The sequence below is a fragment of the Cetorhinus maximus genome, chromosome 13, assembly GCF_964194155.1.
Source record: "Cetorhinus maximus chromosome 13, sCetMax3.hap1.1, whole genome shotgun sequence".
Taxonomy (NCBI): domain Eukaryota; kingdom Metazoa; phylum Chordata; class Chondrichthyes; order Lamniformes; family Cetorhinidae; genus Cetorhinus; species Cetorhinus maximus.
Window position 1 is genome coordinate 2,534,770 of NC_135891.1, and position 17,483 is coordinate 2,552,252.

The 17,483-nt window shown below is 45.6% G+C and overlaps 1 protein-coding gene across 6 annotated transcripts in view; it reads right to left on the reverse strand.

Annotated features, from left to right (window-relative positions):
• Nucleotides 1-17,483, reverse strand: part of LOC144688352 (DENN domain-containing protein 3-like) — a 145,033-nt gene that overhangs the window by 77,052 nt on the left and 50,498 nt on the right. For 3 of the 6 annotated variants that reach the window (XM_078554804.1, XM_078554803.1, XM_078554805.1), the window contains exons 2-4: nt 13,514-13,588; nt 4,631-4,774; nt 3-252 (exon numbers count right to left, since the gene is read on the reverse strand). In XM_078554804.1, coding sequence (XP_078410930.1) covers nt 3-252; nt 4,631-4,750 — 370 coding nt within the window. In that variant the 5' untranslated portion in view covers nt 4,751-4,774; nt 13,514-13,588. The remainder of the gene's footprint in view (nt 1-2; nt 253-4,630; nt 4,775-13,513; nt 13,589-17,483) is intronic. The other 3 variants (XM_078554808.1, XM_078554806.1, XM_078554807.1) reach the window with 1 other exon arrangement.

Consider the following 17,483-nt stretch of genomic DNA (forward strand, 5'->3'; position numbering starts at 1 on the left):
ACCTGGGAAACACAGCTCTGGCAGTCCACACAGCTCAATTCCCCTTGGAACGGTGAGGTGCTCCTTAAAAAGTTCCATGTTTCCAAAGAGCTGCCCCGAAGGGAATGTTGGTCCAGTGATCTCCTCGGGCTTTCTTGATGGGCTCTGGCAATGGGTGTGCAGATTTGTTTGAGGCCCAATGAATGGTGGCGCGTGAATGGACAGAACCTCTGGGATGACATCTATTGCGTCAGAGACACCTTTGTGTAGATCCTGTACAAGGCATATCATTAAGGAGCAGAAAACAAATGATGTGGCAATACATGACTCAAGAATTACTCCTCCTTCAGCTGGGTGTTTTGATTCCATTAAGAAAACTACTTCAAGAGACAGTTCAGGACACAGAGCAGAAGAGAAGATGAGGAAAGTCAACAGTCACAATGAGCTGGTTACGAGCTTAATTTTGAAAACTTGTAGGTGCTTGTCAGGAGCTTTGGATCAGGAAGAGAAAGATGAGATTTGAAATCCTGAGAAAGTTCAAAGGCTGAATGTCAGAGAGGATCAAAAGGATGACCAGTTTTCAAAGAGTGTGAGACAGGCACTAGGAGAGGTTCCCCCAGATCTAGGAGAAGCATTTCACTCTCTGATGAAGAGAAGTGTTTGGCAGCGAACAGGAAACCTTTAGTACTGGAGGAAATGTGGAAGTTCCACTTGAGATCAGGGAGAAGTACAGATTGAGGTGGTTATGAGGTCAAGGTTGTCAATAGATGAAGAAAGCTTAAAAGGCTGGAGCTCTAGGATGGACTTTAAGCAGAGGAAGCAGATTTCCATCGGCCCATTGTACAGCATAGAAGAGGCTGAGAGAAAGTGATTTAATCATTGCTCTGCGAGAGGATCAGAGATTGTGAGCACTGACAAGGTGGGTGTGGAGCAAGTTGATGAAACTAGAGTAGAGTTCATCTGAATAAGATAATTTAATACAAAACAATCATGTATAAACTCCACATAAGCCTCCTTCCCCTTCAGCTCACCATATCAGCATTTTCTTCTATTCCTTTCTTCCTCACGTGTTTATCTAGTTTCCCTTTCAATGTATCGATGCTGTTCACCTCAACCATTCCGTGTGATAGTGAGTTCCAATTTCTGCTTAAAGAGGTTTCTCCTGAATTCCCTACTGGATTTATTGGTGGCTATCGCATATTTATGGTCCCTTAGTTCTGGTCATCCCCACAAGTGGAAATATTGTTTCTATGTCTATCCAATCAAAGCCTTTCATAATATTAAAGCCCTCTATCAGGTTACCTCCTTGTGAGCCTTTTCTGTTAAACCTTTCTTTCAGCCAGTTCTGTCCATGCAAAGGAGAAGCAGCCAAGTTTGGCAGTCACCGGCCAGTTGTTCCCACTCAAAGTAACTCTCCTAGCCTGAGGGTTGACTACTTATAATGGAACAAGAGTGGGCCATTCAGCTCCTTGAGGCTGTTCTGCTGTTCAGTTAGATCATAGTTGATCTGTTTCTCAGCTCAGTTCCCAGTCTTTGCTCACTATCCTTTCATTGTCCTATCCAACAAAAATCTACTGACCTCAGTCTTGAAAATTTCAAACAGCCCCCAGTACCCAAAGCTAGTACAACCCACCCTGTTGGCCCAGTATGATCAGCACATCAATAAACACTTATTAAATGCTTGTTTAACATACATCACAATTGTGAAGAGAATGTATACAGAGCTAATTGGGAACATAGAAATACAGGAACAGGAGGAGGCCGTTCAGAGCCTTGGGTCTGTTTTGTCATTCAGTTAGGTCATGGCTGATCTGTACCTCAACTCTTCATACTCATCATTACTCTATATACCTCGATACTTTTAAATCCATCACAAGCCTATCACTCTCAGACTAGGAATACCCCAGATTCACACCTCAGTCAGTAGCTGGTCCTTGCTCAGTTGCTACAATTGGCCTCAGCATTTCTGAGCTAGGCAGGTTGTGGGGGAAAGCAGCTGGGGCTCCTCCACTTGACCACCCACTGGTGCAGCAACCCCTGTCGGTCAGCATGCTCTGTGTGGGCATCAGGAGAGGACAACGTTCTGCAACCTCACCAGATGGCCGACTGTTGACTGACATTAATGGACCATGCTCACAGATATGAAGATGGTCCCATGGGTGAGGGGAGTGAGGACATCAATTCTGCACTACAGTCATTAGGCCAGCAGGGAATGAAGAATTGTTACAGCACAGAAGGCCATTCAGCCCATTGTGTCTGCGCCAACTCTCCAAATAAGCAATTCACTTATTGCCATTCTCCAACCTTCTCCCCGTAACCCTGCACATTCTTCCTTTTCAGATAACAGTCCAATTTGCCTTTGAAAGCCTCAATTGAACCTGCCTCTACCAGACTGTCAGGCAGTGCATTCCAGATCTTAACCATTTGCTGTGTGAAAAAGATATTCCTCATGTCACTTTTAAACTACTTTAAACCCGTGCCATCTCATTCTCAATCCTTTCATGAGTGGGAACAGTTTTTCCCGATCTACTCTGTCCAGACACCTCATGATTTCGAGCATCTCTATCAAATCTCCCCTCAGCCTTCCCTCTAATGGAAAACAATCCCAACTTCTCCAATTTATCTTCATAACTGAAGTCCTTCATCCCTGGAACCATTCTCGTGAATCTTTCCTGCACTCTCTCCAATTTCTTCACATCCTCTGTAAAAGTGGCTGGAATTTTTTGGTTGTCGGGTGTGTGCGATCGATGGGCTGGGACTGGCCGGGAAATGGACCCCTGACCGCGATTTCACACTGGCTGGCCAGTTACCAGCCAGCCAGCGTGAAACACACGCTGAAAAGCTCAGCGCTGCCGGGGTGGGGGTAGGAAGAGGGCGGGTGACGATGTCACTGTGAGCACTGAGAAAAAGCTCGCTGAAGGCAGACAGCTGCCCCAGGGAGCTGCAGAGCTGCAAATAATGAAATAAAGCTGTAAAAAGCTGCAAAAAATGTCCATGCGGCACAATCAAGCACCTAAAAACATACCTCATAAAAATGCTGTCCCCAGATATTTCTTTTTATTTTATTTCCTAATGGAGATTTCATCCCGCCCTTGGATGAGGTTTGATGAAAAATGTAAAGGCTGCCTGGCCGATTCGCCCATCCACCAACCACGGGCCACGAAAAGTCACAGATAATTGCGCCATTAGAGTGGTGCCAAGAGCTGGACACAACTCTCCAGCTGAAGCTGAACTAGTGTCTTGTACAAGTTCAACATGGCCTCCTTGCTCTTGTACTCTATACCCTTATTAATAAAGCTCAGGATACTGTATGCCTTATTAACTGCTCTCTCAACCTTTCCTGCCACCTTCAATGATTTATGCACGTTTTCACCCAGGTCCCTCTGCTTCTGTGCCTGCTTTAGAATTGTGCCCTTTATTTTATATTGTCTCTCTATGTTCTTCCTACCAAAATGAATCAGTTCGCATTTCTCTACATTGAACCTCATCTACCGCTTGTCTACCCGTTCCACCAACTGGTCTATGTCCTTTCGAAGTTCTACACTACCCTCCTCACAGTTCACAACTCTTCTAAGTTTTGTATTATCCGCAAGCTTTGAAATTGTGCCCTGTACACCAGAATCTAGGTCATTAATATATATCAGGAAGAGCAAGGGGCCCAATACCGACCCCTGGGGAACTCCACTACAAATCTTCCTCCAGCCCACAGAACATTCATTAACCGTTACTCCCTGATTCCTGTCACTCAGCCAATCTTGTATCCATGTTGCAACCGTCCCTTTTATTCCATGAGCTATAACTTTGTTCACAAGTCTGTTGTGTGGCACTGTGTCAAATACCTTTTGAAAGCTCATGTACACCACATCAATAGCATTGCCTTCATCAACCCTCTTTGTTACCTCTTCGAAAAACTCCAGGAAGTTACTTAAACATTCCCATGGCAATGACTGTTTCCATTCAATCATTTAAGGCTGGAATTGAGCCTCCATTTGAAACAAAACACTTTTCCCCCTCAAGCATTGATTCATGACCAAGAATTCGACTTGCGGGGTAAGAGTCAGAGTCATTACGAAACAGGAGGCCATTCGGCCCATCAAATCCATGCCAGCTCTCTACAAAGCAAACTAATCAGCCCCATTCCACTGCTCTATTCCTGTAGCCTTGCAAGTTTATTTTCCTCAGGTGCCCATCCAATATCCTTTTGAACCCATTCACCGTCTCTGCTTCCACTACCCTTGTGGGCAGCGAGTTCCAGGTCATCACCACCAACTGTAAAAAAAAGTCCTTCCCCATATTCCCCCTGCTTCTCTTGCTCAAAACCTTAAACCTGTGTCCCCTAGTCCTTGTACTATCAGCCAATGGGAACAGACGAAAGAGATAAGGCTAAAAGCAAAATGCTGCGCATTCTGGAAATCTGAAATAAAAACAGAAAGTACTGGAAAAACTCAGCAGCTCCAGCAGCATCTGTGGAGAGAGAAACAGAGTTAATGTTTTGAGTCTGTATGACTCTTCTTTGGGACTGGAAGAAGAAGGTGTTTGAGTGCAGCCAGGCGGCAGAATGTGTGGCAAGCAGTGTGTCCCAGCAAGGGTTACAGAGGAGGAGAGGAACCTTTCAATAAGCTGGATTGAATGAATAATTATGTACACATACCTGCACCATATCCCGCAGGGTTTTGGGAGAAGCGCCAATAATGAGGCACATCTCCAGCAGCCTGTGACTCCGCAGCCCGACCTCTGCATCTCCTGCTACCAGTTCGCTTGCTTCAGTCATTGTCCTGAATGGTAAGGCCAGTGGCTGGAGAGGGAAAATAAATAAATACTAGTGACACTTCCTCAACAATTCCAGCAACTTCTTCAATTTGGGTACTTTTTCCTCAGGACCAAACGCAACACTTGCATTTAATGTAGGAAAAAGCATTCCAGGTGCTTCCCAGGAGCGTTATGGTTCCAAAAGAAATTGGGCAGAATTTTACTGCCCTGTTGTAGCAGGGGTGGGGCTGGAAAATGTGGCGGGCCATTCAAAACTCCAGTGACTTCTGCAGGATTGGAAGATCCCGCCTGAAGGCACAGCCACCAATGGTGTAGCGAAGGGGAAGGGAGATGTACAAGAGACCAGGATTGGAGCAATGCTGAGATCTCGGAGGGCTGTGGGGCTGGAAGAGATTCTAGAGATAGGAAGGGGTGAGTTAATGGAGGAATTTGATCACAAGGATGAGAATCTTAAAGACCTCGCTGGCCTCGGAGCTAATGTATGTTGGTGAGTGTGGGACTTGGTGCGAGTTAGGATGCGGACAGCAGAGTCTTGGATGAATTCAGTTTTAGGGATGGTGCAAGGTGGAGGGCAGCCAGGACAGCTTTGGGATAATCAAGTCTACAAGTCATCGACATCTTCAGCAGTCCTCGATTCGAGGATGACATCTACTCAGAGCCATGAATTCCTTCCATGTGTCTTCATGTGACTGAACAAGCCCATTCTTGGCCCATAGATCTTTGGGAACATGGGGCAAGATGTCCTAAGAGGTAGTGGGGTCCGGAGTGAAGGATTTGACTCCTTTCCTTTCTTCCTCTGCCTCCACGCTCCTCATCATTAAGGTGTTATGACTCAAAGCGTGATGCAGTTTGATGGACAAGTGGTTGTCATTCAGAACGGTTGGTAGCAAGCTCCTCCTAGTGATTAATGTCAATGCTGCCGTGCTTCAGGGAGAGCTTTGGAGTGTCTTTGAAGAAAAAAGCCTATGGGTAACAAAGGCATGGATGAAGGTTTCAGTAGCAGATGGGCTGAGGTAGAGTGGAAGTAGGTGATGTTATGGAGTTGGAAGTAGTGGGTTTTAGCAATGGAGAGGATATGGGGATAGAAGCTTAGTTTGGGGTCAGATAGGAAGCTGAGATTGTGAAGAGTTTGGTTCAGCCTGGACAGGTACAGCACGGGGTTAGATACAGAGTAAATCTCCCTCTACACTGTCCCCATCAAACTCTCCAAGGGCAGGTACAGCACAGGGTTGGATACAGAGTAAAGATCCCTTTACACTGTCCCCATCAAACTCTCCCAGGGCAGGTACAGCACGGGGTTAGATACAGAGTAAAGCTCGCTCTACACTGTCCCCCATCAAGCACTCCCAGGGCAGGTACAGCACGGGGTTAGATACAGAGTAAAGCTCGCTCTACACTGTCCCCATCAAGCACTCCCAGGGCAGGTACAGCACGGGGTTAGATACAGAGTAAAGCTCCCTCTACACTGTCCCCATCAAGCACTCCCAGGGCAGGTACAGCACGGGGTTAGATACAGAGTAAAGCTCGCTCTACACTGTCTCCATCAAACACTCCCAGGACAGGTACAGCACAGAGTTAGATATGGAGTAAAGCTCCCTCTAGACTGTCCCCATCAAACACTCCCAGGGCAGGTACAGCACAGGGTTAGATGCAGAGTAAAGCTCCCTCTACACTGTCACCATCAAACACTCCCAGGGCAGGTACAGCACGGGGTTAGATACAGAGTAAAGCTCCCTCTGCACGGTCCCCATCAAACACTCCCAGGACAAGTACAGCATGGGGTTAGATACAGAGTAAAGCTCCCTCTACACTGTCCCCATCAAACACTCCCAGGACAGGTACAGCACGGGGTTAGATACAGAGTAAAGCTCCCTCTACACTGTCCCCATCAAACACTCCCAGGACAGGTACAGTACGGGGTTAGATACAGAGTAAAGCTCCCTCTACACTGTCCCCATCAAATACTCCCAGGACAGGTACAGCACGGGGTTAGATACAGAGTAAAGCTCCGTGTAAAGTGCTGCAGAAACCTTTTTTGCTCTATTGGAGTTTTGTCTGGTTTTCTCTGAAGAGTTTGGAGATTAACCCTGAAGGACTATGGCCAGGAACCTACACTTCCTCAGCTCATGGCACAGTATGATCCCATTATCACAAACTACCCCAGTGAACATATCTGCAGACTAATCTGATAGAGTAGAGCATGCAGAGAATATCTTTGCTTTCAGAGGGTGGGGTGCCCTCTAGTACTCTCAACCTACGTCATTTCTGATTGGTTCCCAAATGCCACAACAAACTTAAAGATGTCTCTTGGCCATTCAAATTCCTTGGCCTTTCACACCTCACTACTTGCTCTCACACAGGGACATCCTGACTGACCTCCAGCACAAGCCTCAAACTGTCTCCTTGCCACTGCCTCCTGCTTAATACCCACTGCCTCCTGCTCAATACCAACTGTCTCCTGCTTAATACCCACTGCCTCCTGCTCAATACCCACTGCCTCCTGCTCAATACCCACTGTCTCCTGCTCAATACCCACTGTCTCCTGCTCAATACCCACTGTCTCCTGCTCAATACCCACTGTCTCCTGCTCAATACCTACTGCCTCCTGCTCAATACCCACTGTCTCCTGCTCAATACCCACTGTCTCCTGCTCAATACCTACTGCCTCCTGCTCAATACCAACTGTCTCCTGCTCAATACCCACTGTCTCCTGCTCAATACCCACTGTCTCCTGCTCAATACCCACTGTCTCCTGCTCAATACCCACTGTCTCCTGCTCAATGCCCACTGTCTCCTGCTCAATACCCACTGTCTCCTGCTCAATACCCACTGCCTCCTGCTCAATACTCACTGTCTCCTGCTCAATACCCACTGTCTCCTGCTCAATACCCACTGTCTCCTGCTCAATACCCACTGCCTCCTGCTCAATACCCACTGCCTCCTGCTCAATACCCACTGCCTCCTGCTCAATACCCACTGCCTCCTGCTCAATACCCACTGTCTCCTGCTCAATACCCACTGTCTCCTGCTCAATACCAACTGTCTCCTGCTCAATACCCACTGTCTCCTGCTCAATACCCACTGTCTCCTGCTCAATACCCACTGTCTCCTGCTCAATACCCACTGTCTCCTGCTCAATACCAACTGTCTCCTGCTCAATGCCCACTGTCTCCTGCTTAATACTCACTGTCTCCTGCTCAATACCCACTGCCTCCTGCTCAATACCCACTGCCTCCTGCTCAATACCCACTGTCTCCTGCTCAATACCCACTGCATCCTGCTCAATACCCACTGTCTCCTGCTCAATAACCACTGTCTCCTGCTCAATACTCACTGCCTCCTGCTCAATACCCACTGTCTCCTGCTCAATACCCACTGCCTCCTGCTTAATACCCACTGTCTCCTGCTCAATACCCACTGTCTCCTGCTCAATACCCACTGTCTCTTGCTCAATACCCACTGTCTCCTGCTCAATACCCACTGTCTCCTGCTCAATACCCACTGCCTCCTGCTTAATACCCACTGTCTCCTGCTCAATACCCACTGTGCCTCAATCCTTCTCTCCCCTCATGGCCTGCCCACTATTCACAGCTAGCAACACACCTGTTTCTGTGCCTCTGTGAATACAACATGGCCTTCCTTATGCATGGCTCTTCCAGATGTGTGTACACCATTGGAGGTTCCAATAGAAAGTTTTTGAAAGATTTACTATACCCCAGATTTAATATACTGCGTTTAGCATACCACAGATTTAATATGCTCCAGCAAATGTATTGAAACAAAGTACCAGGAAAATTGGGAACTGACATGAAGAACTGGGCAGCATCAGGGTATTGGAGGTGAAGGCAGTTTGTACGCAATAAAACTGTTGAACTCTTCAAATTCATGATCTTTAAGGGGCAATGAAATCAGAAAATGTAAGAAATGCACCATGGACCCAACAACATCTAGTCAGAGAATACTAGTGGTTAATGTTTGAGTCCTGGTCTGCAGCCAACCTGACCTGCCAGTGATTTATTTCCAATGTTTCCTGTTTTTTTTTCAAAGCTGCCCAGCTGTGTCCGTTTCTTTTATCACCAGTTCTGCCTGGGGCCTAAACTCTGGAATTTCCTCCCTAACGCTCCCTGCCTGTCCCTCTCCTTCTTTAAGCCGTTCCTTTCAACCAGCCTCTCTAACCAAGCTTTTGGTCACCTGTCCTGATATCTACTTGTGTTGCTCGGTGTCAAATTCTGTTTTGTTACACTCCTGTGAAGTCCCGCTGGAAGTTTTACTGTTACAGGCACTCTATAAATGAAAGTAGAATTTGTTGTTCATGCGATTTAAGGGGGTGTGATTGTCGGCATATCCTCAGATTCTCCAGGCTTCTCCTGTGTTCATTGTGGACATTTCCAATTTTCAAGTTCTCAGGGTGTTAGCCTGGAGCACTATATTTAGCAGGCGGCTGAGTTTTCCATGGAGTTCCAAAGTGAAACAAAGCCCCAAACAATTAATATTTCAGAACTGAATGCTGATGAGATCTAGATGATTAAAAAAGTTTCCCAATCTATCTGGGTGGATCCTGGCTCTGTTGTGTCATGTCCTGACTCCTTGTGTTCCTGACTGTACCTGTTCTATCATCCAGCTGGAGATAGGAGTTGGGATATTTGCCGACATAATTGGGAAGACAAGTGTGTTGGCACATGAACCTACCAATTCCTTTAAATATGGAGTCCACAGTCAGGCGGAGTGCTGGGAAATTAAAGGCCCACGACAGTTTACATGAAGAAAATAATCCTTACCCTCTTTAGAAGGCAAGCCTTCAAGGTCAGGGAACTTAAGATAGATCTTGGCAGTGGTATGTTACAGTTCACTCAGGGAGTCCAATTTTCTGTAGCAACAGGCACTTTTTACATACATGTTATAGTTTGGAGCTACTGAAAGTAGAGTCTTCAACATTCTTTCCATCACATGCCTGACCAGGAATCTCTCCCACTCTTACCACCTGCCATTGGCGGGAGTTGGAAGGATTTGAAGGTTGATACACAACTTGTTTGGCCACATTATGAATCACAGAATCGTTACAGTTCTGAAGGAGGCCCTTCAGCCCATCGAACAGATCTTCCTTGGCCACCAAGTCCTGGAGAGGGACTTGACCCTGGAGCTCCTGACTCAGAGGCCAGGATGCTACCTACTGCGCCACAAGACCTCGGAGATAGATCTTGGAGGAATATAGATATATAAATATGACATGCCTTGGCTGGATCTGTATGGACGCCTTTGTTAGGAACGTAGAAACTTGAGTGGGCTAATAAGCTTCTTGAGTTTGTTCCACATGCAGTTAGTTCATGGTCAATCTGCTCCTCTATCTTTGCTCCATATCCCTCATTACCCTTACTCAAAAATCTATCAATCCCAGGCTTTAAATTTTCACTTGAGCCTCAGCTCTTTGGGGAGAAGGGTTCTAGATATTTTTAATTCCTTCATGGGATGCGGGTGATACTGGAAAAGCCAGCATTTGTTGCCTCTACCTAATTGCCCTTGAACTGAGTGTCTTGACACACCATTCCAGAGGATGGTTGAGAGTCAACCACATTACTCTGGGCCTGGAGTCACATGTAGGCCAGACCAGGTAAGGACAGCAGATATAGTGAACCAGATGTGGTTTGACAACAATCGACAATGGTTTCATGGTCATCATTAGACTTATAATTCTAGATTATTTTTGAATTCAAATTCCACCATCTGCAGTGGTGAGATTCAATTCTGGTTTCCCCAGAGCATTACCCTGGATCTCTGCAATACTAGTCCAGCGACATTACCACTACACCACTGCCTCCCCTCCCTTTCCTCATCAGTTGCTCCTGGAGCCTCCCATTTCAATTTCAAATTGTCTAACATCATCTTGCTCTTCCTCGCTCTTGATCTACATCCCTCTAATCTTCATTGGTGAACCAGATGGATTTTTACAACAATCAATGATGGCTTCTTTTGATTTTCTTTTGTGATACTGCTTCTGTGAAGAATTGTTTCTTGTAACTTCCCTTGAATGGTCCAGCTTTTAATTTGAAGGTTATGCCTATTCGGTTTTGGACTCCCTTCCCACTAGAGAGGTCATTTCTCTCTCCCCATGCTATCAACTCCTGTAATTAGTTTAAACACCTCAGAGATTGAGGGAGTGATGGATGCCTCCATAACTGAGAGGTTCAGGGGTAATGACGTGTCTTTATGAGGTGAACTCTTCTGACACGCGTCGCTCAGCTTGGTCAATTAAATGAAAGGAGGGGTTTTCTTGGATAAATCAAGGGTGTATGAGAGGGTGCTTTCACACACCTTCCAGAGGCTTTCTTCACTGTTCCACTTTGTTCTCAGTCTTTATTTGGTGGTCTGGTGTATTGAAAAGTGTGTCTCTGTAAAAGGTGATTGTGCATCCCCGACACAGAGATGTCTGGTTATACGCCTATACAGGCGGGTTACAGGCAACCGCAAATGTAATGTTTAAATTGGCAAGTCTCCTGAGATTTAGGGAGCTGAATTTTGAATCTGGATACATCATAAGGTGGGTTAATCCTGGTACAGAGGGAAATGGATAACAGTTATACAAATGGAGGGTCATCACTCTCACGCCCCACTAACCAAAACTGTTGTCCCTGGAGTAGCGATCAACATCCTGGAGGTTGGTTACCATTGACCAGAAACTGAACTGGACTAGCCATATAAATACTGTGGCCACAAGAGCAGGTCAGGCTGGGAATCCTGTGGCAAGTAACTCACCTCCTGACACCCTAAAGCCTGTCCACCATCTACAAGGCATGAGTCAGGAGTGTGCTGCAATACTCTCCACTTGCCTGGATGAGTGCAGCTCCAACAACACTTAAGAGGCTTGACACCGTCCAGGACTAAGCAGCCCACTTGATTGATACCCCATCCACCACCTTAAACATTCACTCCCTCCACCACCGACACACAGTGGCAGCAGTGTGTACCATTTACAAGATGCACTGCAGCAACTCACCAAGGCACCAGTGCACCTTCCAAACCCACAATTTCTACTATCTAGAAAGACAAGGACAGGAGATTTATGGGAACACCACCACCTGGAAGTTCCCCTTCAAGTCGCTCACCATCCTGACTTGAAAATAGATCGCCATTCCTTCACTGTCACTAGGTCAAAATCTTGGAATTTCCCCCCCTAACAGTGCTGTGGGTGTACCTACACCACATGGACTGCAGTGGTTCAAAATGCAGCTCATCACCATCAAGGGCAATTAGGGATGGGCAACAACATGGGAACATAGGAACAGGAGTAGACCATTTAGCCAATTGAGCCTGCTCCACCATTCAAACAGATCATGGCTGATCATCTACCTCAACATCACTTTATCATACCATCCCCATTACCCTTTGATGTCATTAATATCCAAAAATCTATTAATTTCTGTTTTGAACATGCTCAATGATTGAGTATCCACAGCCCTCTGGGGTAGAGATTTCCAAAGACTCATCATCCTCTGAGTGAAGGAATTCCACCTCATTTCAGTCTTAAATGGCCTGCTCCTTATTCTGAAACTGTCCCCCTGGTTCTAGACTCACCAGCCAGGGGAAACATCCTATCCACATCCTATCTACACACGCTGCAAGAATTTTGTAAGTTTTAATGAGATCACCTCTCAGTCTTCGAAACTCTAGCGAATACTGGCCCAATCTCCTCAATCTCCCCTCATAAACCAATCCTGCTATCCCAGGGATTAGTCTGTTGAACCTTCATTACATTCTGTTTATGGCAAGTATATCCTTTCTTAGATAAGGAGATCAAAACTGTACACAATACTCCAAGTGCAATCTCACCAAGGCTCTGTACACTTGCAGAAAGACATCTTCACTCCTGTACTCAAATCCCCTGTGATGAAGGCCATTTACCTTTCTAATTGCTTGCTGCACCTGTATGCTAGCTTTTAGTGACTCATGAACAAGGACACCCAGGTCCCTTTGGACACCAACACTTCCCAATCTCTCACCATGTAAGCAATACTCTGCCTTTCTGTTTTTTCTAACAAAGTGGATAACTTCATACTTATTCACATTATATTCCATCTGCCATGTTCTTGCCCATTCACTAAGCCTGTCCAAGTCCCCTTGAAGCCTCCTTGCATTTTCCTCACAACTCACATTCCTGCCTAGTTTTGTGTCATCAGCGAATTTGGAAATATTACATTTGGTCCCCAAATCCAAATCATTCATATAGATTGTGAACAGCTGGGGCCCAAGCGCTGATCCTTGTGGTACTCTGTTAGTCACAGCCTGACAATCTGAGAATGACCCATTTATTCCTACTACTCTGTTTTCTGCCTGTTAACCAATTCTCAGTATAAACCAATCCCATGTGCTCTAATTTTGTTTACTAACCTCCTGTGTGGGACCTTATCAAAAGCCTTCTGAAAATCCAAATACACCACATCCACTTGTTCTCCTTTATCTATGCTACAGGTAACATCCTCAAAAAAACTCCAACGGGTTTATCAAACATGATTTCCCTTTCATAAATCCATGTTGACTCTGCCCAATCACCAATCATATTATTTTCAAGTGTATAGTTATCACATCCTTTATAATAGACTCTAACATGGGGAGGTGGTGGTGCAGTGGTACTGTCACAGGACTGGAAATCTAGAGACCCCGGTTAATGCTCTGGGGACCTGGGTTTGAATCCCCCCCAAGGCAGATGGTGGAATTAAAAACCCATCTGGTTCACTAATGCCCTTTAAGGAAGGAAATCTGCCGTCCTTACCTGGCCTATGACCCACAGCAATGTGGTTGACTCTTAAATGCCCTCTGAAAATAAATAGCCAGCGATGCTCACATCCTGTGAACGAATAAAACAAGTTAATAATTCTGTTTTTCTCTCTCCCATAGTGGGGTTACATGTGATGCTTTCCAGTCTGCAGGAGCCTTTCCGGAATCTATAGAATTTTGAAAGATAACAACCAATGCATCCATTATCTCTATAACTACATCTCTGAGACGTAGCTCGTCAGGCCCAGGGGATTTATCAACATTCAATCCAATTAATTTTTTTGAACACTACCTTTTTATTAATACTAATTTCTTTCTGTTTCTCATTTTCACAAGTCCCTTAGTTCCTGAGTATTTCTGGAAGATTTTCCCTATCTTCCTCTGTGAAGACAGACACAAAGCCATTGTTTAGTTTCTCTGCCATTTCCCTATTCTCCAGTGTAAGTTCTCCAGTCTCTGTTGGAGAACAAATGCCGGCCCAGCCAGCAACGCCTACATCCCATGAACAAATATAAAAAAGAATGCAAATGGAGCCAACAACACAGCTCATGACGACAAGGTCCTATCAGTTCTGCTAACTACAGGCAGATATATTCTAATCTCTCCCAATAGACTGGTTACCTGATGCTGTTAACTTGTTCACTATCTAAGGAATCTAAATTAATCTCATTAATTTATACTAAACTCAGACACTGATTTCAATTAAAATTGATACGTAGCAAACAGTAGATGGTGAATTACAACTGAAATGGCAACAGATAGATGGGAACACCACTTGTAATTCCTCTCCAAGTCACTCACCATCCTGACTTGGAAATATATCGCCGTTCCTTCACTGTCACTGGGTCAAAATCCTGGAACTCCCTCCTTAACAGCACTGTGGGTGTACCTACACCACAGGGACTGCAGCGGTTCAAGAAGGCGGCTCACCACCACCTTCTCAAGGGCAACTAGGGATGGGCAATAAATGCTGGCCCAGCCAGCGAAACCCACATCTCATGAATGAATTAAAGAAAATTAATTGTGTTGGTAAGCCCTATTTTCTAATTATAATAGGACTCAATGTTTAAGTTTAGGCAACATTAATCATGATGCTGAAACTCATATTTACACTAATTTTTTTTCCCATGGTTTGGCAAGTATTATTTCATTCAGCCAACAGCTGACTTCGTTGTTGGTTAAAGGGAACACAACTGCAAACCCAAACTGGTTGGTGTAAAGCAGTTTAACAAGGCATACTAGTGTAACATTCACTTCTGGGCATAGATGGGGAGATTTACTCCAGAATGTGCCTTGAGGACGATTTAGGGCATTGGGTCAAGGAGTTGCCTGGTGCTCTACCTGCTATTCACTAGACGGGAAGTCTCCACTGGGTCCGTGGCAGTCATTGGAATGTCAGATGCCATATGGATGCCTGCAGCTCCAGGTGGTTTAGCACCAGTGACCGCCACAGTCAATTCTCCTTAATCTGGACTCTGCCATCACACTGCTCCTGGGGAATAACACTTTCACCTTGGGTTTCCTACCCCTCCATTTCCGGCACTCACTTCTTGCCCCTCCAATACCTGGTTGCTGGTGGATCGAGGTGCTCACTGAGCCTGTTCAAGGGCTTTATGAAATGCCATGCTCAAAATCTGACACTCCCTTTTAATTGCCCCCTTCCCTTTAAGTTTCATTCACAAACAATTCCCCGCCTACCACTCCCAATGCTGCCTTGCACCAGTCCCTAATCTGCATCTGGAACTAGGCAGCTGGACTAATCTTGGAACACTGGGCACAAACAGCCCAGTTCCATCTCAATTTACCTAAGCGCCACAAATAGTCATTCAAGGAGAAGTGGCATCAATAGCCAGAGATCTACACTCAAGTGGCAGCAAGTCAAACAACAACAACAACTTATATTTACATAGCACCTTAAATGTAATGAAATATCCCAAAGAGATTCACAGGAGCATTATAAAACAAAGTAAAGGTTTTAAAAAGTGTCCTAAAGGAGGAGAGTGATATAGGGAGGCACAGAAGTTTAGGGAGGGAATTCCAGAGCTTGTGTCCTAGGCAGCTAAAGGCACGGCTGCCAATGGTGGAGTGATTAAAATCGGGGGTGCTCAAGAGGCCAGAATTAGAGGAGTGCAGGGATCTCGGAGGGTTGTGTGGTTGGAGGAAATTACAGAGACAGGGAAGGGCAAAGCATGGAGGGATTTGAAAACAAGTTTGAGAATTTTCAAATCAAGATGTTGCTTGACTGAGGAGCCAATGTAGGTCAGCAAACACAGGGATGATAGGGATTGGGACTTGCTGTGAGTTAAGACATGGACAACCGGGTTTTTTCAAGTTTACGGAGGGTAGAATGTTGGAGACCAGCCAGGAGTGCATTGGAATATTCAAGCCTGGAGTTAACAAGGAGGGTTTCAGCAGCAGATGAGTTGAGATGAGGCGAATTAAATGATGTCATGGAGGTGGAAATAGGTGGTCTTAGTGATGGCATAAACATGAAGCTCAAAGTTCACCTCAGAGTCAAATGTGATACCCAGTTTGAGAACAGACTGGCTTAACCTCAGACTGTTGCCAGGGGATGGTCAGTTGCTAGGGAACAGAGTTTAGAGCGGGGACCAAAACAATGACTTCAGTCTTTCCAATATTTAATTGCAGAAAATTTCTGCTCATCCAGGACTGGATGTTGGATAAGCAGTCTGATAATTTTATCAGGTGATATGGAGAAGCAAGGGGGGAGGTTGGAGGGGAAGGGAAAGGAAGGAGAGGGTTATCACAGACAATCTGTATCCCTGTTCTCACCCAACGTCCATTACACATACTTTCCACTGGCCAGTAATCAGAGGCAGGAACCCTGACTGATTCTGTTCTTCCTGGTCCTGTACCACATTTGTTGAGGTAACTCACTCAGCACATCCCTGGAATGAACATGGGTATATCTAACCCTGCTTTCATTTGGAGTCCTGTCAGTGAACAGCTTTTGGCTGCTTAATATCTTAATTAATTTGATCACAGAAAGTGGTGTGATTAGCTGCCCTCTGATTGGCTAATTTTATCCTGTGACAACTGGGCTATTGTGTAAGAGGGGAATTTATAAAAGTCAGTTTGCTGGTTAAGAGACCAGTTTGAGTGGAGAGGGAGAGTGCGTGAATTAGCTTCTTTGACAATTTACCCTGGGAGGGGATTAACCTTGAGGTGTACCTGGCCTCTTGTGAAATATGAAGGATTGAGGCACTAAATTGATTGTGTCTGGTCTTATCAAATTTGGAAAAGAAAACAGTTTCTGCTTTGAGGGTTGTGTCGGCATCATAGGCTAATGTCCACATTCTGCCAGAATTTATGAACGTGGTTCACATTGTGATAATGACCAGGTAGACTGTTTTTGTGATGTAGGTTGAGGGATAACAATTGGCCAGAACACCAGGGATAACTCACCTGCTCTCCTTTGAAAATAGTTTAAGTGAATTAAGTGTTGAGGGAGCTAGAATCTGTGATTGTGGAGTGATTCTCTCTTCCCTTACTTACTTTGTGGGGGTCATGATGAGGTCAAGTGCACCTGTGCGCTGGCCCCACGAAGAAATTTTTGGGTGACCCCAGACCAGCTCTCACTGCGGCACAACCTCGTCTCCCAGCAACTAACCCCACCATGCGGGATCATGAGGATCTCACAGGAATGAGCTGGCTCCCGATGCCGGAATGCGATTCCTCGTCACTTCCAAATACTCCCGGGCCGGAACGTGTGGGTAGTCAGCAGGAGCAGTGAATCAGCTTCGAATTCACATCCCAGGTCAAACACCCAAACCAGGAACCAGGCTTAAAATCAGGCCTACAGTGGTCTGGTGTTGAGAAGAGTCAGCTGAAATTCCTCGGAGTTTGAAAGAATGAGAGGTGGGAGGTATTTTATTTATTTATTCTTTCATGGCATTTGGGCATCGCTGGCTGGGCCAGCATTTATTGCCCATCCTTAATTGCCC